Source organism: Loxodonta africana, chromosome 5 (genome assembly GCF_030014295.1).
Source record: "Loxodonta africana isolate mLoxAfr1 chromosome 5, mLoxAfr1.hap2, whole genome shotgun sequence".
NCBI lineage: Eukaryota > Metazoa > Chordata > Mammalia > Proboscidea > Elephantidae > Loxodonta > Loxodonta africana.
Window position 1 is genome coordinate 75,685,935 of NC_087346.1, and position 23,559 is coordinate 75,709,493.

General features: G+C 40.3%; 1 protein-coding gene across 6 annotated transcripts in view; it reads right to left on the reverse strand.

Annotated features, from left to right (window-relative positions):
* Positions 1-868: 868 nt before the first annotated feature.
* ANXA3 (annexin A3) overlaps positions 869-23,559 on the reverse strand; it is a 133,096-nt gene continuing 110,405 nt past the window's right edge. The window contains exons 13-18 of one of the 6 annotated variants that reach the window (XR_010322061.1): positions 22,247-22,358; positions 18,569-18,626; positions 17,058-17,123; positions 6,171-6,261; positions 3,902-4,142; positions 1,429-1,492 (exon numbers count right to left, since the gene is read on the reverse strand). Coding sequence is in view for 1 of the 6 variants with exons in the window: in XM_064285668.1 (XP_064141738.1) it covers positions 22,284-22,358 (75 nt within the window). In the remaining 5 variants the exon portion in view is untranslated. Of the gene's footprint in view, positions 1,035-1,428; positions 1,493-3,901; positions 4,239-6,170; positions 6,262-17,057; positions 17,124-18,568; positions 18,627-21,684; positions 22,359-23,559 lie in introns of those variants that run through there. The other 5 variants (XR_010322063.1, XR_010322065.1, XR_010322062.1 and 2 more) reach the window with 5 other exon arrangements.

Here is a 23,559-nt window from a genome sequence, read left to right on the forward strand (position 1 = left end):
TAAGACAGTGTTTTTAGTGGTCAGAACCCACCTATGAAATCAATTTAGTGAGTAGAGACAAACAATTTTTCAAAATGAAACAGAACAGAATAGAGAATGTCAGAATGCACCACAGGTAGTAAGAGCAAGCATGCTTCACGAATTTTGCTTCAGTGTTTTATGTGGTATTATGCATATACTGACTGTTGATACTTAATGTGGGTTATACTCAAAAAAAGATTTGAAAGCTTCTGGGTTAAGGCATTATCTCCAAAAGACGTTTCAGTGAAAATATAGCTTTCGGATGGAATGTCTCAGAGCACACAGACTGTAATATGTGGCGATGCACTGGAGGGAGTTTCTCAGAGGTGATGAGTGTTGATATCTAAAGTACAAGGAGGGTAAGGGAGAAAAACTCCACCTAATCCAGAGTTATACTTAGTGGTGGTCCTACTCTTTGATTGTGGCTGCAACTAAGAAGATTAAGGTATACCTATGGGCACCACAAGTTCCCTGGGTGGTGCAAACAGTTTGCACTTAACTAGTAATCTAAAGGTTGGTGACTCGAACCTATCCAACACACTGCTAAAGAAAGGCCTGTAATCTGATTGCCTAAAGATTACAGCCATGAAAACTCTGTGGAGCATTTCTACTCTGTAGCACATGGGGTTGCCATAAGTCAGAATTGATTATGGCAACAGGTTTTTGTTTTTTTTTTTAATGGCTACTGGTAGACAGAAGGGCAAAAGGGAAAGGAACAGAGAGAAGAAGCAGGGAGCTCAAGATAGGAAGAATAAGAGTCTGGACAGTGGGAATCAGAGCAAAGGTTGGGATTCACATGTGAATGAGAGAAATAAAAGATGTATAGCATGAGGATTGGTAGATAGGATCACCCTACCTTAAAAGGATGTGTTCAGCAGCCAGTAGCATAAGCTTGACTTGAATGGCTTAAACAGCAAAGAAATTTATTGACTGATCTACTGTCTCAGTGATGTTACAGGGTTGTTCACAGCATTGGGCTTATTCTGGATTTCTCTTGTGGTTATCAGGAGTCTCTGGGTGGTACAAACAGAAAGGCTGGTGGTTTGAATCCACCCAGACATGCCTCAAAAGAAAGCCCTGGCAATCTACTTCTGAAGCATCACAACCACTGAAAACCCTTTGGAGTACAATTCTACTCTGACATACGTGGGGTTGCCATGAGTCAGAATCCACTTGATGGCAACTGGTTTTTGTAACTGCAAGAGTAACTGGAACTATGTGTTTCTTTACTCTCATTTGAGGAGAGAAAGCCTGGATTCCTGTGTCTTTCTGAATGGCAAAAGATAACTTCCCAGAATCCTCCAGCAAACTTCTGCTTATCTCTTATTGGCCAGAATTGAATTACAAACCCATTTCTGACTCTATTACTGACAGAGGGGTGGCATTACCCAAACTAATCAGACTCACTTCTGGAACTGAGATGGATCTCTTCTGGGCACATGGCCACATGGGAGGGAAGCAAACCCGGGGTCTGTTAGGATGAAGGGGAAGATATTTGCTGAATAGACAATCAACAAAGTCAACTATCTACTAAGTTTTTGAAATCTACTAGGTAATATATCCTGGTAGTTCTAGTGGATTTGATATCGAATATCTCTATGAGTAAAACATCGACGGTACTGGGTTGTTTTTTTTTTTTATGAGTAAAACAATTCTACCTTTAGAGACCTATCATGTCATTTCCCTTCTCATAACAACAGAATTTAAATAAAGGCATTTGAATAAAAGCAATCAAGTACTGTGAACTTCTATTTTCTGTATACTTTACTGCCCAAAGAAATCTCAGTTTTTACCCCCAAATAATATGCTACATTCACTCCTGCAGAAACAATGCACAATGACTGACCTCTGTTGGAACAAACATCATGAGCATCACTAGCCATTGTGCAGAGTGTTGCTTCTCTCTCTGGTTCCCTCCCCCACCCAGAAGTTAAACTTCAGCATTATCCTCATGTATACTTGCCAACTGTCTGCATCATGACACAAAGACATTGCTGGCTAGGATCATTCTAGCCTGAAGAAAGGCAAGCACAAAGCCAGCCAAGCTTAGATGAAATGCACTCTGTTTGCTGAATGGCCACCGTGTTTTGAGGGTTCCCTTTATTAAAGGCCAGCATAAAATCAACGGTCCACAGTTGATGAAATCCGTGCTTTGGTTTCTTTGTCACCACACTCCACTTCCCCACCCAGGAGAACTACAGCTAAGTGGTGTTTTAACTGCATCCCCAGGGAAGTGTTGAGTAAGAAGAAAAGCATGCTAGGTCACTGATAAATCATTTCTGGAAAAAAAGGGGCATTTCAGGAAAATTCAACAAATTGGAGAAAAGCCTTAGCTTGCAATCTGTTGTTGCAGAGTTCGAATGATGGCTTTCCTCCTTGCTTAGATAAACACTGAGCAGGAAGCTCTGAACAGGAAAAAAAAAATTGTGTTCAGACCCACAGAAGAGAAAAGCTAAAGATGACGGTTGTTATTTTATTGCTCATTCAAACAACATTAAGGCAGCTGCTTCTTTAACCCTTCCCAATGGAACTTCTGATTATTTTCTGAAGTTCTACAGCGGTGTGCTGACAACTCCAGAAATACCACAAGCCTGGAACACGAGCTTTCAAAGCTATTTCAAAGCTCAGCTAAATTTCAAAATAGTTCATTTAGCTTCTCTTTGTGTTCTGCCTATAAGGGGCAGGTAAATTGTCTCCCTGGGATATCTACTGGTGGCAGGGTATATGGGGGAGCCATGTTCTTATCTTCTTCTCTGGTGTTTGTAAATACTTTCTAATGTTTGAAAATCATACCTTTCTTATATTGACTTTGTGATTTTCTATTTGAAGAACTTTATTATTGTCCTCCTGATTTAGTTTTCTTCCATGGCACAATTCCAACACTCAGTTTTCTATTAATTGCACTCTGGTATCATCCCACAACAATGTCAGGCCAAATTTATCAGTAGACCTTGATGCTGGCTGCCTCCATAGCAACCAGCTGAAAATTATAGGCCTTTTCCCATGAGCCCATCCTGAACAAAAAGCACATCGCCACTTCTTTCTGTTTTAACAGTTTTTCTACCCCAAGAGGAGTTCTGGACAAAGTCAGAAAATATTTTTCAGCTGGGAATAGAAATAATCAACCAGGTCAAATGCTAGACCTTATTTCTTTAGATGTCTGACTAATTGTCATCTCACTGTGCTGCAGGATTCATGCCATTCACCTTGAATAAGTCAATTATGTTATCTGAATTTCTCTTCTGTGCTTCCTAAACTTCTCATTGCCTAGGATGAGTAAATTCTTACATCAGGTAGGGGTTCAGTGAGCATTGACATATGTGACTAAATAATTTCCTTTACAAGATGTTTTTAAAATAATGTTTTAAAATTTCAGGAGCTCCTTAGGACGTTAACTAGCATTTTGAAGAAAGCCTAGGGCATGTATTTTCATTTTCCTGTAACAGTCCTTCCAGCTTTAAAATGCTAGTAATTTATGAATATATGCTACCCTAGTCCAAGTCTGTAATTTGCACAGTAGGAGATTCTGGATCACTGTTTTTCATGAAAGTCAAAAAGATTAGCTGAACATCGACAAGGCAAACCAAACCTATGCATAATGCAGCCGAATAAAGTGACTCTGATCTTACGTAATAATATCTTGCACACCGTAGGGGCTCAATGACTATTTCTTGATTCTTTGTAACTTTACATTTTCCAAATACTAGTTTGTAATTACACAAGATATTGGTAGTGAGATTTTCAAATAGATGGGTCATTTTATAGCTTAAATTCCCTGTATAAAAGGGAATTTGTTACTTGGACGCTTTGGTAGGATGGGATCTGCCATTCCTATGATCCTACACAGAGGTTCTCCTTGTTTAAATTATATATTATGTACCTGATTGGTATATTATGTATGCGTATGGCTTTATTGATGGTCTGTTCCACAGTCAGGCCCCTGGCCTTGCTCTGACTGATGATATTGAGTTTTCCATTGTCTCTTTCCACAGATGTAGTCAGTTTGATTCCTGTGTGTTCTTTCTGGTGAGGTCCACGTGTATAGTTGCCGTTTATGTTGGCGAAAGAAGGTATTTGCAATGAAGAAGTCGTTGGTCTTGCAAAATTCTATCATTCAATCTCTGACATTTTTTTTATCACGGACCACAGGAGAGAAAGAAAAAAACCAAGATGGAGGTCAGAGGAGACTCTGAAGCTTGCTCAGGAACGTCGAGCAGCTAAAACAAAAGGAAGAAATGATGAAGTAAAAGAACTGAACAGAAGATTTCAAAGGGTGGCTCAAGAAGACAAAGTATTATAATGACATGTGCAAAGAGCTGGAGATACAAACCAAAAGGGAAGAACACGCTCGGTGTTTCTCAAGCTGAAAGAACTGAGGAAAAAATTCAAGCCTCGAGTTGCAATAGTGAAGGATTCTATGAAGAAAATATTAAAAGGCGCAGGGAGCATCAAAAGAAGATGGAAGGAATACACAGAGTCATTATATCAAAAAGAATTAGTCAATGTTCAACCATTTCAAGAGGTGGCGTATGGTCAGGAACCTATGGTGCTAAAGGAAGAAGTCCTAGCTGCTCTGAGGGCATTGGTGAAAAAGGAATTGATGGAATATCAACTGAGATGTTTCAACAAACAGATGCATCGCTGGAGGTGCTCACTCATCTATGCCAAGAAGACAGCTTTCTGGCCAATTGACTGGAAGAGATCCATATTTATGTCTATTCCCAACAAAGGTGATCCAACCAAATGCAGAAATTATAGAACAATATCATTAATTTCACAAGCAAGCAAAATTTTGCTGAAGATCATTCAAAAGTGGCTGCAGCAGTATATCGACAGGGAACTGCCAGAAATTCAGGCAGGTTTCAGAAGAGGATGTGGAACCAGGGATATCATTGCTGATGTCAAATGGATCCTGGCTGAAAGCAGAGAATACCAAAAGCATGTTACCTCCGTTTTATTGGCTACTCAAAGGCATTCGGCTGTGTGGATCATAACAAATTGTGGATAACGTTGCGAAGAATGGGAATTCCAGAACACTTAATTGTGCTCATGAGGAACCTTTATAGATCAAAAGGCAGTTGTTTGGACAGAACAAGGGCATACTGATTGGTTTAAAGTCAGGAAAGGTGTGCATCAGTGTTGTATCCTTCACCATATCTATTCAATCTGTATGCTGGGCAAATAATCCAAGAAGCTGGACTATATGAAGAAGAACGGGGCATCGGGATTGGAGGAAGACTCATTAACAACCTGTGTTATGCAGATGACACAACCTTGTTTGCTGAAAGTGAAGAGGACTTGAAGCACTTACTAATGAAGATCAGAGACCACAGCCTTCAGTATGGATTGCACCTCAACATAAAGAAAACAAAAATCCTTACAACTGGGGTAAATCTGCTGCAAAGGACCTCTTTAAAGTGTTAAAAAGCAAAGATGTCACCTTGAAGGCTAAGGTGTACCTGACCCAAGCCATGTTATCTTCAATCACACCATATGCATGTGAAAGCTGCACAATGAATAAGGAAGACTGAAGAAGAATTGATGCTTTTGAATTGTGGTGCTGGTGAAGAATATCAAATATACCATGGACTGCAGAAAAAGAACAAACAAATCTGTCTTGGAAGAAGGGCAACCAGGATGCCCCTTAGAAGCAAGGATAGTGAGACTGCGTCTTATATACTTTGGACATGTTGTCGGGAAGGATCAGTCCCTGGAGAAGGACATCATGCTTGGCAAAGTACAGGGTCAGTGGAAAAGAAGAAGACCCTCAACGAGGTAGATTGACACAGTGGCTGCAACAATGAGCTCAAGCATAACAATGATTGTAAGGATGGTGCAGGACTGGGCAGTGTTTCCTTCTGCTGTGCATGGGGTTGCTATAATTTGGAATCAACTCAATGGCACTTAACAACAACAACAACATGGGTTTACAGTGGATTACTACGGAGTATAGTTCTACTCTGAAATATGTGGGATGGCCATGAATTGAAACCAACAAAAAAGGGTTTGGTTTTGGACAAGAGTACTCTTTTTCCTTTCATTATACAGAAGTCAGATATTAGAAGAGCAAAAACCATAAAATCTTTCCTCAGAAATATTCCAAACCAACCAACCAAACAGAAAACCAAAAAAGCTTCACCCTGTCTGACCTTAACTATGTTAGTTGGGTTCAGTGTCTTCTCTGTTGAGGTCCAGGCCCTTGTCTAGTTGGATCCAGACCAGGTGATGTGCTCTTCATTACTACAGGAGACAGAAAAACATCCTTACTCTTCCTGGTTTTACAGACACTGCCCCATATTCTTCTTCTTTTTTAATTTTTTGCCATTTTTTGTAATTGTCTTAGTATTGGCCCTAGTTTTTTTTTTTTAATGGCATTTAACAATATTTTTTCATTTATTTACTTTTTTGCCCCTTATTCTTCTTAATAACCCCTGCCAACTTGTCCTGTCAGTTCTCTAACCTCCTTGTGAAGCTTGTTGCCTGGTCCACATTTCTGACTCCCTGCCTTCACATAACTTACTGAGTCATTTCAGGTGAGTTCAGCCTCTTCTTACCCTGGAAACCCATTGTCATCATCACAATAATGGCATCGCACATTTATTACTACGTGCCAGCTGAATGGCATCCTTTACATGGACTCTCCTTTAAACCTCATAACAGCCCTATGAGGTTAAGTACTGTCATCCCGTGCTTCGGGTTATTAAGAAACCACATAGCAAATAAATGGTAGGGGCAGGATTTGAACTCAGGTCTTCTCTTAACGGCTACTCTCTACCTCCTTCCCATTCCTCCTCATTGGGGACCTGAATATGAGCCACTGGGTAAAAGCCAGGCTTCTTACCACATGGCATTGTTACCAATCTGGGGAGGGCATAGTTCCAGCTGCCTGGAGTGATTCTATTTTCCAACAGTCTTCTCTTAATTCTCTTAGTGGCAAAGAGGATTTATTAATTTCCTTTGTATTCAAAAGTAGCTTTTTACTTTTTATCCCCATAAAATGCCACAGACAGCCCAGATTGCATTCATTATGGGCTATCGTGTCTCTTGTCACTTGTTTACAACAAGGGCTCTGGTTTGGCCTTAGCTACTTTTATGTGAAAAAGTCAAGAGCCACAGAAAGAGTTTAAAAACGTGACAAACATTGCAAGCTTTCATTTTATAACCCACAATCTTCATTTTCCAATTTCCGTTAGTTGAAAACAAGAACAGTAAAAGATCTTAGAAAATAGTGGATCTTTAGAAATATTTAACAGCTACTTACAAACAAAACCCCAACACACATACTCCTGTGCCCTTACCCCATACTAATCAGTTAATATTAAAAATACTTGGAAATTGCTTCATATCTGTATGTATGTTACAAAAACCTAATCACATACAAATGAATGGAGGAAGTGAATTGCAAATACTTGGCCTATGTTTTTCTTCACCATATAAATCAAAAAGACAAGAGGACTGAAATGGGAACCCAATTAAGAACTTAGAGGTGACTTTTGTCATCGTTAGTTGCTGTCGAGTCAATTCCGATTTGTGGCAATCCCATGCGTGCAGAGTAAAGCTACTTCCTAGAACTTTCAAGGCTGTGACCTTTCAGAAGCAGATCAACAGGCCTATCTCCTGAGTTGCCTCTGGGTGAGTTTGAATCAACAGCCTTTCAGCTAGTAGTCGAGATCTTAACCGTTTGTGCCTCCCAGGGACTCCCAGTGGTGGCTTTTCATGGGTGGCATTTTCCAGTAAAGATCTCGGGGAATCTAAGCAGTTATATTACAGAGCAAGAGAAGACCTTCTGAAGAACTACCCTCTCTCTTAAAGAAAATCAAAGCATAATAAGAGATAGAAGTAGACCTGGAGTTGTATAGAGCAGAAATACTATTAGAGCAGTGGAATGATGCCCTCATTGGAGGAGAATGAGAAGAAGCAAAGCAAAAGTCTTAGCTGGGTACAAAATGAAATGTGTAGCTCCTGAAATGTTGCTGTGAGTTCTGAGCAGCCGAAACAGGAAGGAAGAGGAAGCAACACCCCAGCCTCTATTGCGTTTGGCCTGTTAGGAAACCACACAGTGGGGCATGTGATAAACTCAACGCTGGACACCTGCCTCAACGGTCTCCTCTTGGAATCTTGAGCCACGTTTTTTTTTTTTTTTCTCAAATGAGCAGACTATCTGATTCTGAAAGATGACCATCCATCAGAATATAAGGTGCTGGGTGGCAGGAACCCGGTCTGTTTTGTTCCCAGCTATAATGAGAGCAACTGAAGTATAGTAGGTGCTTAGTAAATATTGGCTGAATGAACAAATTCATGCCTCAGAGTCCAATCATTTGAGAGCATCCTGAGAAATATTTTGGGCTTTTCGCACTTCACTCAAGCAATGGTACCCCTCCTTTACCCCGACAAAAAAAAAAGAAGCAAAATAGGTCATCTACTACTGCAACCGAGTTATTTTGTTCATATCCACTTTGAGGAAACCCTGGTGGCATAATGGTTAAGTGCTACAGCTGCTAACCAAAAGGCCAGTAGTTTGGATCCACCAGGCGCTCCACGGAAACTCTACGGGGCAGTTCTACTTTGTCCTACCGTGTCGCTAGGAGTCAGAATCGACTCGACGGCAACAGGTTTGTTTGTTTTGAAGAAGGGTGTCAGCAGATTGCAATGGAATCAGCAGGTGTTTGTGTACCTGTGTGCGCACGTGTATGTATTTGTTGTTTATCACTGTTCTTATTGATGTAGGTATATCAAATAATGTAGGTATAGCCATGTCTGCAGTTGACTTTAATTAACTCTTTGCCAACCCTGGTGAAATGAAAGACTTGTAATTCTTCCGATTTAGCAGTAATTATTTATAATTATAAGGAGCAATGTTGGCCATTAAACAAACAGTCCATCCCTGCTAATAACACAGCTCAGCGGTAACAAGAGAAAGGTGATCTGGGAAGGCCACTCCTCCACCCCAGAAATCTCATGAGTTTTAAATCAGGAGTTGGTGGCCCTGTAAACAAATTCAAATTATTTTCCAGCAGAAACCTCAAACTACTTGTTTGAGATGGTTTCGGCTAGAAGACATGAATTCAGATCAAAATCAAAAGCCACAGAAATACTAAAATAGCTGAAACAGAGACATAGTCATTACAGGAAGCTTATGAAGGTTCAAAGGAGGTTAAAAAAAGAAAGACAAGGAAAAGCTGCAGCGAGAGGAGCTGGAGGCATTGCCTATCCCTACTGGAAATGTTGATGAGGAAGGGGAAGGAGCTAGAGAAGCAAAACACGAAGCCTAGACTTGGGCAAAACAGGAAACAGGAGTGCTGATGAAACTGACTGTAAATTGGGAAGAGAGCAAAGCCACAAAGCCATAGAGATGTTAAAGATACGCAGAGAGGACAAAATAAAAGTAGTGAGGGACTCGCCTCTAGTTTAGAATGAACTACAGAATGCGAGAGACCCAGATTCAATTCCTAGCCGATGAACCTCAAGTGTAGCCACACCCGTCTGTCCGTGGAGGGTTGCATATTGTTCTGCTGAACAGCTTTCAGCGAAACTGCCAGTGTAAGATGGGCTAGGAAGAAAGGCCTGGTGATCTACTTCTGAAAATTAGCCAATGAAAACCCTAAAGATCACAATGATCTGATCCACAGCCAATCATGGGGATGGCACAGAACTGGGCAGCATTTCATTCCATTGTGCATGGGATCACCACGAGTCAGGGGCCAGCTCGACAGCAGCTAGCTACAACAACGCAGATATGATAAGCATTTACCAAGTCTCAATTTTCCTACTGAGAGGATCTGGAAACAGGTTAATTCTTATTATAATCATTCCAAGGGTGTTCTATTGTACTAGAATTGCATTTAATCAAATATTACTTGAAATAAATGAACTTTCAAATTTGGAAGAAATTTTGTTGTTGATATACAGAGATGTCTCCCATAATGGTATTGGCTAATAGTATAAAACCCACCAAACCTGTTGCCACTGAGCTGATTCTGACTCACAGTGACCCTGTAGGACAGAGTAGAACTGCCCCCACAGGGTTTCCAAGGCTGTAATCTTTATGGAAACAGACTGCCACATCCTTCTCCTGCGGAACAGCTCGTGGGTTTGAATCATTGACCTTTTGGTTAGCAGCTGAGCACTTAGCTGCTGAGCCACTGGGTTCCTTGGTTAATAGTACAGGTAATATTTACTACATGCTTTCTATCCACCAACCACAATACCTTCGGGTAATAGAATTTAATTCTTACAAGTCCTACAAGTATTGACTATTACTACCCCCAGTTTATTGACGAAGTCTCTGAGGTTTAATGAAGTTATATGACTTGCTAAAGGTCAAGTTTAGAAGAAGTCCACTACAGCCAAAGTACAACCTTGAGTATATCCCACCTGAATTTAGAGGCCATCTCAAGAATACGTTTGACGCATTGAACACTAACGACCCAAGACTAGACAAGTTGTGGAATAACATCAAGGACATTATACAGAAAGAAAGCAAGAGGTCATTTAAAAAAAACAGGAAAAAAAGAAAAAACCAAGATGGATGTCAGAAGAGACTCAAATTTGCTTTTGAACGTCAAGTAGCCAAAGTGAATGGAAGAAATGAAAGAGCTGAACAGAAGATTTCAAAGGGAGGCTTGAGAAGACAAAGTATTACAATGACATGTGCAAAGACCCAGAGTTAGAAAACCAAAAGCGGAGAACATACTTGGCATTTCTCAAGCTGAAAGAACTGAAGAAAAATTCAAGCCTGAAGTTGCAATATTGAAGGACATTAAACTATGCAGGAAGCATCAAAAGAAGATGGAAGGAATACACAAAGTCACTATATCAAAAGGAATTGGTGGACATTCAGCCATTTCAGTAGGTAGCATATGATCATGAACTGATGGTACTGAAGGAAGAGGTCCAAGCTGCACTGAAGGCATTGGCGAAAAACAAGGATTTGGGAATTGATGGAATGCCAATTGAGATGTTTCAAAAAATGAATGCAAATGCTGGAAGTGTTCATTCGTCTATGCCAAGAAATTTGAAAGATAGCCACCTGGCCAGCTGACTGGAAGAGATCCATATTTATGCCTATTCCAAAGAAAGGTGATCCAACGGAATGTGGAAATTATTGAACAATATTATCCATTATCACACTCGAGTAAAATTTGCTGAAGATCAATGAGGACAGTTTTGGATGATCTGCTTTTTCATTTGCCATGCTCATTGGCTTAGACGTAAGCTCCACAGGCACTGTTGCTCAGAGTTACGTAAGGACTTGAGAAGGCAAATTCTAAATGAACAGGAAAGCCCACAAACACACATATGGGATAAGGTCAACATAAAACACCAAGAGGATTTCATTCAGAGCATAGCCATGTTGCTAGGAATTCAAGGGCAGATTTAAAAATATGCACATGTCTCTCTGCTTGTTTCTCTCTTTTATATTTCAAAAGAAATTGGCTTGACACTATCTAATCTTGTAGATCTCATCAGTGTAACGGCCACTAATCCATCTCATTACATCATAATGATAGGATTTACAACACAGGGAAATCACATCAGATGACAAAATGGAAGATGAGCATACAATACTGGGAATCATGACCTAGCCAAGTTGACAGATGTTTTGGGGGGACACAATTCTATCCATGACATGTGCTTAGCTTGCTAGAGGACTGGGAAGCCAGTAGCTCAGTTCCATATCGAGTGTATTTCTAGACTAGACTTCCGTGATTTTATCTTATTTGAATTAATGGGGGTTCAAATGTGAGGAAATGTTTGAAAATCATGTTGCTCTTTGCAGAATAAAATGAAATACAATATTTAAATTCTAAAAAGCAAGCACAAAATTGTATACAAATATAGAAGAATGGTAGTATTTTATCAATAGCAACAACAATGGACTCAAACATACCAACGATCGTGAAGATGGTGCAAGACCAGGCAACATTTTTTTCTGTTATACATAAGATAACCATGAGTCGGAACCAATTCGATGGTACCTAACAACAACGTTTTTAAAACCAAAGGAATATAAAACATTCATGGAGGAAACTTAAAATTGAGAAAATTCTATCCATTAATATATCTTTTGTTTTTCCTGAATATTATGTGTATAAGAGAATGCTATTTGCCTACCCTCACATCTATTATTCCCTTCCTCTTTAACAGAACTTCAAATTTTAGCTGGCATAAGGTCTCCCAGGATGAAAAGTACATTTCCCAGCATCCCTTGCAGCTAAATGTAGCCGCATGACTAATATCTGTCAAGGAGACAAAAGTTTAATTTACAGATGGAACATCCAGGAAGATTGCTTACAGGGATTCTACTCATCTGACAGGGGTCCTGTTATGGATTGAATTGTGTCCTCCAAAAATATGTGTTATAAATCCTAACTCCTATACTTGCTATAATCCCATTTGGAAATGGGTTTTCTTCATTATGTTAATAGGCATTATCAGTGTACAGTGTGTTTTAAGACAACCTCTTTTGAGATGTAAAAGAAGATTAAGCAAGCAAGCAGACACTGGCGAAGATAGATGCCATGCCACATTAAGATCACCAAGGAGACAAGAAAGAGAAGCTGGAAAGTGTTCCCTCAGAGCCGACAGAGAAAGAAAGCCTTCCCCTAGAGCCAGCGCCCTGAATTCAAACTTTTAGCCTTCTAGACTGTGAGGAAATAAATTTCGGTTCGTTAAAGCCACACACTCATTGTATTTCTGTTATAGGAGAACTATATAACTAAGAGAGGTCCAGTCTTCCTTCCTTCCCTCCCTCCTTCCTTCTTTCCTTTCTTTTTCCTATATAAGAGGAGTTTCCTTTGGGGATGGCCTGCGTCGGAAATATGTGGATGTTCTGGCAAATCTTTCTCTCTCTCTGTCTTGATCCTGCATCCTCTGACCTACAATTCTTGGCACATGAGCCAGCAGCCTGCCATCTGACCTGTCGATTTTGAGTTTATCAGCCCCTGCAACCATGAGAGTCAGAAGAAGCCTCCAGCCTGATGCCTGACCCATGGATTTGGGCCTTGCCAACCTCCACAATGGCATGAACCATTTCCTTGAGATAAATTTCTTTCTGTATATTTATATGTGTGTGTGTGTGTGTGTATATATATATATATACTCTTTACTGGTTTTGCTCCTTTAGAGAACACAGCCTAAGACAGCAGCCATAAGATGGCCTTAATAATAAAAGCCACATGTTAGGATAATGGAGAAAAAAGCCTAGGGTCCAGATGACATCATGAAATGACCATAGTGAGTTTGTCTCTTTCTAGGCTTCTTTCATGTGAAGAAAAACAAAAACAACAAAAAATATCTAGTTTGTTTTAGGCACTGGTATTTCACATTTTCCTTTTATGTGCAACAAAAGCCTGCCCATTTCCAGTCCTAATATTAAATTTTAGAGGCTAAACACCTAAAACTACTGAAAACTAGTATGATACAAGACTACAGTTTGAGAACTACAGGTTTTATTATTATCTGTGGGTTTTCTTTGAAAAACTGTAAGAAAATTCTTTAAACTAACATCTGTTTTTAGTTTTGGAAGTCTTGCTCTTACAAAAAAATAAGAAAAATGGTTCTGAATCTCATTTTCATAGCATCCTCTCTGTCTCCACAAGTTTCACCGTAGTCAACAGATCTATTTTTCTTCATATTTACATAATGCTTTAAATTTATAAAGTATACCCACAAAATTATCTCATATGGTTCTTATAATAGACCATGAAGTAAGCAACAAAAACAAAATTATGTCCATTTACCATTGTAGAAACTGGGTTATCATCTTCATTGCATTGCTTTGATATAGATGGGCCTATTATCATTCCTAGTAACTGTAATGAAATATCATGAAATGCGCACACCTTTTGACCCAGTGCCTTGAAAATAATTCAATGTTCAAAACATACTTTTTTCTTCATTGTACTTTAGATGGTTTACAGAACAAACTAGTTTCTCATTAAATGGTTAGTACACATATCGTTTTATGACATTGGTTAACAACCCCATGACATGGCAGCATTCGCCCTTCTCAAACTTGGGTTCCTTACTACCAGCTTTCCTGTCCCCTTCTGCCTTCTAGTCCTTTCCCCTGGGCTGGTGTTCCCCCTTAATCTCATTTTGTTTTATGGGCCTGTCTAATCTTTGGCTGAAGGATGAACCTGGGGGGTGAATTCATTACTGAGCTAAAAGGGTCTCTGGAGGCCATACTTTTGGGGTTTCTCCAGTCTCTGTCTGGCCAGCAAGTCTGGTCTTTTTTTGTGAGTTAGAATTTTGTTTTACATTTTTCTCCAGCTCTGTCCTGGACTCTCTATTATGATTCCTGTCAGAGCAGTCAGTGGTGGTACGTGGGCACCATCTAGTTGTACTGGACTCATTCTAGTGGAGGCCATGGTGGATGTGGTCCATTAGTCCTACGGACTAATCTTTCCCTTGTATCTTTAGTTTTCTTCATTCTTCCTTGCTGCCGAAGGGGTGAGACCAGTGGAGTATCTCAGATGACTGCTCACAGGCTTTTAAGACCTCAGATGCTACTCATCAAAGTAGAATGTAGAAAATTTTCTTTATAAACTGTGTTATGCCAATTAAGCTAGATGTTCCCTGAGACCATGGTGACCACAGCTCTCAGCCCAGCAATTCGGTCCCTCAGGGAGTTTGGATGTGTCTATGGAGCTTCCATGACCTTGCCTTGTGCAAGTTGTACTGGCTTCCCCAGTATTGTGTACTGTCTTACCCTTCACCAAAGTTACCATGAATCTATTGTCTATTTAGTGTTTTCTGTTCCCACTCCTCCCCTCCCTCGTAACCATCAAGAATTATTTCTTTTTGTGTGTAAACCTTTTCATAAATTTTTACAGTAGTGGTCTCATACAATATTTGTGCCTTTGTGATTGACTTATTACACTCAGCATAATGTCCTCCGGATTCATCCATGTTATGAGATGCTTTGCAGATTCATCATTGTTCTTTATCGTTGCATAGTACTCCACTGTAACACAGTTTGTTTATCCATTCATATGTTGATGGGCATCTAGGTTGTTTCCATGTTTTTGCCGTTGTGAACAATGCTGCAATGAACACGGATGTGCATGTGTCTATTCATGTGATGACTCTTATTTCTCTAGGATATATTCCTAGGAGTGGGATTGCTGGATGATACGGTATTTCTATTTCTAGCTTTCTAAGGAAGCGCCATATTGCCTTCCAAAATGGTTGTATTATTTTGTATTCCCATCAGCAGTGCATGAGAGTTCCCATCTCCCCACAGCCTTGCCAACATTTGTTATTTCCTGCTTTTTTGATTTGTGCCAGTAATCCCAGGCGAGATGGTATCTCAGTGTGGTTTTGATTTGCATTTCTCTAATGGCTAGTGACCATGAGCATTTCCTCATGTGTATATTGGCCACTTGAATGTCTTCTTTGGTGAAGTGTCTGTTCATTTCCTTTGCCCATTTTTTAACTGGATTGTTTGTCTTTTTGTTGTAGAGGTGCTGGATTTTCCTATAGATTTTTGAGATTAGAAATTTGTCTGATTTGTAATAGCCAAAAAAAATTTTTTCCCAGTCTGTAGGTTCTCTTTTTACTCTTTTGGTGAAGTCTTTTGATGACTATAAGTGTTTAATTTTTAGAAGATCCAGTTATCTAGCTTATGTTCTGGAGTTTGTGTACTGTTCGTTATAGTTTGTATCCTGTTAATGCTGTGTAGTAGGGCCTCTAATGTTGATCCTATTTTTTCTTCTATGCACTTTATAGTTTTTGTCTTTATATTTAGGCCTTTGATCCATTTTGAATTAGTTTTTGTGTACGGTGTGAGGTGTGGGTCCTGTTTCATTTTTTTGCAGATGGACATCCAGTTTTGCCAGCATCACTTGTAAAAAGGCTGTCTTTTCCCCATTTGAGGAATCCTGGTGGTGCAGGGGTTAGAGTTCAGGCTGCTAAACAAAAGGTCTGCAGTTTGAATCCAGATGCTCCTTGGAAACCCTTAGGGCAACTCTACTGTGTCCTATAGGGTAGCTAAGTGTCGGAATGGACTCAATGGCAATGGGTGGGGGTTCTTCAGGGCCCTTGTCGAAGATCAGGTGACCATAGGTGGATGGATTTACGCCTGGGCTCTCAATTCTGTTCCATTGGTCAATTGTCTTTGTACCAGTACCAGGCTGTTTTGACTATTGTAGCTGTATAGTAGTTTCTGAGGTCAGGTAGCGCGACTCCTCCTACTTTATTCTTCTTCTTCGATAGTGCTTTACTTATCCTGGGCTTCTTCCCTTTCCATATAAAGTTAATGATTAGTTTTCTCATCTCTTTAAAGAATGTTGTTGGTATTTGGATTGGGATTGCATTTCAATACATACTTATTACTTATTGAATGCTGGGCTGTATTCATGAGTCGATGTCTAGCTGTGTGCATGGGTGAATGAATCAATGAGGAAAACGAGGCCCAGGGAGGTTAAGGAGGTATGTGTCACAACATTGCAATTAAAATTAGAGTTTCCTCACTCCCATTCAAATTCTTTTTCCATTACACCATGTCGCCTCTTCCTAGAAATTCATTCTGCATTTTGCTGAGTTGTCATTTGGATGTACTGTTGGTGAAAGGCAGTCTCAGATGGCCATCAGTGGTGAACTTCAGCTGATGCCCCAGCACAACATTGCACGTACCATCAGAGTTTGCTTTCATTGGCAGCTCTCCCAACCCTCACATACTAATGCTGTGCCAAGAGCTATTGTCCTTGACAAGTGACTGTGCTGGCAACATAGGATTCTCTTAAACAAAGTCCTTCACATGAATAGCCAGCAAGGAGTTCCATTTCTAACTTTGCCTGATACCCTCACAAGGCTAGAGTATTTGTTTTGCTTGGGAAAATGTTCCAGGAGACTTTTTATTGTGATTATTGTTGTGGTTTAAGGTGAGAATTTAAAGACTTGAACTACAAAACCTAAGAGCCATCAAAACCCATTGCCCTCCAGTGGATTCCGACTCATAGTGACCCTTTAGGGCAGGGTACAACTGCCCCAAAAGGTTTCCAAGGAGCAGCTGGCGGATTTGCATTGCCTACCTTCTGGTTAGCAGTCATACATAGTTCTTAATCACTGTTCCACCACTTCTATTTCTTCGGAAAGAGCTAACAAATGAACAAAAACCAGAAAAATTTGAAATTAGATTCACTCTAAGGTATGTGTCTAAAGTGAATACACATTTTTTTTGCAGACAACTGTGACACAGAAATATTAATTAATACCTCCTAAGTCATCCAATTTTCCAGGAAATTAGCTATAGATTCTAGGTTCTCTATTAGTCAGTGACACAATAAGAATAAATTCTAAGCCTGCCACTTACTAGCTGTGTGACTTTGGAGAAATTACTTATTCTCTCAGAGCCTCAATTTTATTTTATTCATACTCCTTGACTCTCAGAGTTGCAGAAAGTTTAAATGAGACATTTTAAGGAACCTATCAATTTAGAATTCATTCAGTTCTGATTCTTTCTTTCCCTCTTTGATACAAGCTCTGTTTTCAGACCTTCTTGCTACATTCTGTGACTAGATAGAAATGTTGAGAAGTTCAATATAATCTTTTTCAAAACCTTTTATTTTGCTTTAACAGCAACAACAAAAAAACCCCGTTGCTGTCGAGTCGATCCTGACTCAGCAACCCCATAAGACAGAGTAGAACTGCCCCATAGGATTTCCAAGGATCTGGTGGATTCAAACAGTCGATCTTTTGGTTAGCAGCCTGAGCTCTTAACCACGCACCTCCAGGGCTCCACTTATTTCACTTTAGTACACACACAAAAATTTTCAATCCTTGTAATGTGTAAAATTTACAAAAAAATGCCTAAGAGAATCTAGAAGATGCGTTCACTTCACCTGCAAAAATTCTGGTTCTTTCCTGTACTTTTGGCGCAGATTCTGTAATAACAATCAGATTATTGAGTGGAGACATTTTGGTACCTATCATTTTCTCATGATCCTGACTCAGAATTCCATGCCTTTGCTTTCTCATAGCATCTCATAGCTTACTTTTGCTTTATTCCGCAAGTATTTTTAAAGCACCAACTATGTGCTGGGCACTAATCTAGGTGCTGGGGATATAGCAATTCATGAAATTTTTAGTAGAGGGTGACCAATAATTAAATAATTATGGTCTGTTAGTGAGTGAAAAGCAAGATAGAGAAAAATAAAGTAAAAAAGGAGAGATAGAGTGTTGGAGACAGGGGTTTGCAATTAAATATGGAGGTCAGAATAAGTCTCCTAAGAAGAACAAGTAAAGACCTGAAGGAGGTAAGAGAATGAGTCATGCAGAAATCTGGGGGAGGAGCAGAAGGCAAAAGAAGTACAGAGACCCTGAGGCAGGAAAGTGCTTGGTATGTTCACAGAACACAGGAAGACCAAGGTACCTAGAACGGAGACAACAAGGAGAAAATAGTATAACATAAAGTAAGACGGGTGGCGGGGGGGGGAAGGTGGGGGCAGATTTTATATGGCCGTTATAAGAACTTTGTCTTTTACTCTTCATGAGATAGAAGCCTTAGGTGGGTTAGAGCACAGAAGTGACATCTCTGACTTACGTTTAAAGAGGACCATCTTGAATACAACATTGAGAAACTGGCTGAAAAGCAGGAAGACCTGTTGGGAGATTATTGCAATAATCTGGTGAGAAATGATGCAAATATTTGCTGATGGATTGGATATGGGGTGTGAAAGAGAAGAGTCAAAAAGGGCTGCAATGTCCTTGGCATGAGAAAGTAGAAGGACAGTGTTGCCATTAACTTATGTTCAGAAGACTACAGGGAGAGAAAGTCTGGGAAAGATCAAAAGCTTGGTATTAGACATATGACTAAGTTTGAGATGCCTGGTAGACATCCAAATGGAGATAGCACATAAGCAACTGGACTCCAAATCAGAGTATAGGGGAGAAATATGGACTGGGGATATAAATTTGGGTGCTGTGCACTTACATATGATATTTAAAGAAGGGAAGACAGAGCTATGTGTGTATAACCAAACAAACCAAACCCGTTGCCGTCAAGCCAATTCCGACTCGTAATGACCCTAAAGGACAGAATAGAACTACCCTGTAGGGTTTCCAAGGAGCGCCTGGTGGATTTGAACTGCTGACCTTCTGGTTAGCAGAAGTAGCTCTTAACCACTATGCCACAAGCCAAGCAAATGGGTAAGATGTGATGGTGGAAGCTTGTGGATAGTCTCTTTTCTGTGTCATATATTTCTGTATTTTCTACAATTTTCATCGTGAGTAGGTAGTTATTTTTATAATCATGTTTAAAATTTTTGATTTAGAATAGTAAGCGAAGATTAAAATAAGGAATTCCTGGGTTGGCCCAGACTTTCTTGGATCATTTTCTGGCTCATTTCAGTTATTGGGTCTATCAGGTCCCCCAAATACTTTGTACCTTGTTCCTAGAACAAGGATCAAACATGAGTGATTGGGCAAAAGGCCTCAGGATGGTGAGTAAGAGTTGAGCTGGGGGAAACCTGTGACACCGGCCTGGTGGATCTCGTAGTGAGCTCCTTTGAGCACTGAAGCCTTTCATCAGACTGGGATTTCACCTATTTGAGCTGGCAATTAGCTCTATTGTTCCCAGGACACCTCACACCCATCATTTGTGCCTGGATTGTTTATTCACTTATACTCCTGAATTCATTATAGCACAGTCATTTCCTGTTTAAATCGCACCAACTTTTTCTCTTTGGTCCAGAACTGAGATTTATCTCTGTTTTCTGTTCTATAAATTTTTTTTTTTTTAAATATAAAAAATAGTACATGAAAAATTCTTCACAAGGAACATTTCATAACATGGAAGAATCTGGAAGGCATTATGCTGAAATTAGTCAGTTGCAAAAGGACAAATATTGTATAAGACCACTGTTATAAGAACTCAAGAAATAGTTTAAACAGCGAAGAAAATATTCTTTGATGGTTACGAGAAGGGGGAGGAAGGGAGGGCGGGAAAGGGGTTTTCACTAATTACATAATAGATAAGAACTACTTTAGGTGACGGGAAAGACAACACAGAATACAAGGGAGGCCAGCACAACTGGACTAAACCAAAAGCAAAGAAGTTTCCGGAATAAACTGAGTGCTTCGAAGGCCAGCGTAGCAGGGGCGGGGGTTTGGGGACCATGGTTTCAGGGGGCATCTAAGTCAATTGGCATAATAAAATCTATTAAGAAAACATTCTGCATCCCACCTTGGAGAGAGGCGTCTGGGGTCTTAAATGCTAGCAAGTGGCCATCTAAGATGCATCAATCAGTCTCAACCCACCTGGATCAAAGGAGGATGAAGAACACCAAGGACACAAGGTAATTACGGGCCCGAGAGACAGAAAGGGTCATGTAAAACAGAGACTACATCAGCCTGAGACCAGAAGAGCTAGATGGTGCCTGGCTACAACTGATGACTGCCCTGAGAGGGAACATAGCAGAGAACCCCTGAGGGAGCAGGAGAGCAGTGGGATGCAGACCCCAAATTCTCATAAAAAGACCAGACTTAATGGTCTGACTGAGACTAGAAGGACCCCGGTGGCCATGGCCCCCAGACCTTCTGTTGGCCCAGGACAGGAATCATTCCCAAAGCCAACTCTTCAGACATGGATTGGACTGGCCAATGGGTTCGAGAGGGATGCTGGTGAGGAGTAAGCTCACTTGGATCAGGTGGACACTTGAGACTATGTTGGCATCTCCTCCCTGGAATGCAGATGAGAGTGTAGAGGAGGTTAGAAGCTGGTGAATGGACATGAAAAGAGAGAGTAGAGGGAGGAAGCGGGCTGTCTCATTAGCAGGAGAACAATTTGGAGTATGTAGCAAGGAGTATATAATTTTTTGTGTGAGCGACTGACTTGATTTGTAAATTTTCACTTAAAGCACAATAAAAATTAAAAAAAAAAATTCTTCACAAGGTAAGCCATTAATGATATGTAAGTCAATTATGGAAAATAATTGAAGTCTACAATTAGCCTGGAGTCCCTTGGTGGTGCAAACCGATCAGGTACTTGGCTCCTAAGAGACACCTAGGAACAAAGGCCTAGGGATCTCCTGAAAAGTCAGCCACTGAAAACTCTGGAGCAGTTCTTTTCTGACACATGTCAGGTAGCCATAAGTCAGAATCAACCTGAGGGCAACTGGTTGGTTTTTTTTTTACAGTTAATCCATCTGTAAGGTCACTACGAGTCGGAGGTGACTTGACGGCAATGGGTAATAGCCATCTCAGGCTGTGCGTACCTGTACAAACTGGATCAGTACATAGTATTATCTGTATTGATAATTCCATCCAGATTTTTCTTTGGGAGGCTGGTTTTAATATCCTTCTGCCTCTTTCAGATTGGGAAACCACCCAGGCCTCCTAGGTCTTGGCAAGCAACAAATTGACTTCATGTTGTTACCCAGCACTTTGTTCTCTATTGAAATGCCTGGCTGTGTACAACCAGTTTGTAAAATCTGAAGATCCACTGAGCATGCCCAGAAATATAGCCTCAGGAAGAGAGAACTGAAAAGGATACAGAGAACCAAGGAAAGATTTTGTATCTTTGAGCAGCTTGAATCAATCAAATCTTTGTCAACAGCTTAGACTCTTGCTGCTTCCTCGAGCTCTTCCTCTCTTGTCTGCTGGTCCCATGCCCACATACTCTTCAAGGAACAACTCAAATGCTACTTTGTTGTTGTGGTTGATAGTTGTTGTAGAGTCAATTAAGACTCATGGTGACCCCACCTGTGCAGAGTAAAACTGCTCCATACCGTTTTCAAGGCTGTGACCTTTCAGAAGTAGGTTGCCGGGACTGTCTTCCAGGCCCCTCTGGGTGGGCTTCAACCGCTGACCTTTTGGCTACTAGTCACGTGCTTAACTGTTTGCCCCATCCAGTGACCCCTTTATCCAGTCTAATTTAATCTGTTCCTCTTCTGTGTTTTCCCTATTTTGTCATACTTACACGTCTTCCTTTTATCATACTTATTTTTGTATGTCTGTCCTCCCCGCTAGGTTGCAAGTGTCCTGGAAAATTAGAATGATCCAGTTTCGTTTGCAGACCTCTCTTAGCACAATGCCTTGCACTTATTAAATAAATAATGCTTGAATTGAATGGAACGGGATCTCAGTCTAAGGAAATGATTTCATTTAGAGTAGATCTGAGAATGCTGTCATGCACAACTCCTGCCTTCCTTGGGTGGACCTGAAACCTGATACATGCTCCTCCTCACTCCCGGGTTTGCTATAGGTTCAGCAAAGGCGGTACCTCCCAGAGTTGTTATGGTCTATAAGTGTCTCAGTCTTCATTGGCCTTTTCTGTTTTCCACTGAGTCAGCTCCAACTTGCGGTGATCCCACGTGTGTCAAAGTAGATCTGTGCTGCAGCCATCAGGGAAAGAACACAAAGAAAAAATGCTAGCTGTAAGAGATAAGAAAGAACTCACTAGAATTTCTTGTAGTATGGACAATTTTAAGTATAAAGAAGAAACTGAAAAGAAAGTATCTTAGCCCCTTTGTAAAAGGAAATGAAACTCAAGTAGCAGTCAAAAAAGAAAAGTTGCCAACAGTTTTTTTTTGTTTCCAGTTGAGGTTAAGTCAATTTCAACTCACGGTGACCCCATGTGTTTCAGAGTGGAACTGCCTCCTCTTAAAGCAGGTCACCAAAGCAAGCCTTTTTCTAAGGTACCTCTAGGTAGGTTCGAACTGCCAACCTTTTGGTTAGTAGACCAACGCATAACTGTTTGCATCACCCAAGGACTAGCCAAACCAAAACACCCGCTGCTGTTGAATCAATTCTGACATATAGAGTCTCTATCGGACAGTAGAACTGCCCCATAAGGTTTCCAAGGCTGTAATCTTCGTGGCTGGGGGGTTCATACCACCCACCTTTGGGTTAGCAGCCGAGCACTTAACCACTGTACCATCAGGGCTCTTACCAAAAATTCTACTTACAGGTGCTTATGCAACAGAAATATATATATTTTGTCACCAAAAGAAATTTATGGGAATACTAATAGCAGCACTAATCATAAAAGCTCTGAGCCAGAAACAAGCCAGTTGGCCACTAACTACAGAATGGGTGGATACGTGGTGGTGTGTCCTCCCAGCGGGAGCATATACAGCGAAGAGAATGAAGGAATGACACCAATATGTCTGAATCTCACAAAACTAAGCAAAAGCAGATGAACACATGACTCCATTTATGTAAAGCTCAAAAAGAGGTAAAACAAATTTTGATGTTAGAAGACAGGATATGGTTACTCTTAGGAGAATATTGACCAAAACGGGTACAAAGTCAGGGATGTCTTTGGAGGTGTTGGGAGAATTCTGTTTCTTAATTTAGGTAATTACTATAAAGTAAAACTTTTTATGAGTTAATTAGCTATTTCCACTAGTGTGAACTACTTACTCACATGATACCTTTTTAAGAAAGTATTAGCTTGTTTGCCTTCTTCCTACGGATTTGTAAAATGTGACTTAATCTGGGTGTTGACTACATGCGTATGTTCAATTTGTAAAAAGAACATCAAGATGTACACTTATGACTCATGCATTTTTCTTTACGTATTTAATTCTTCAA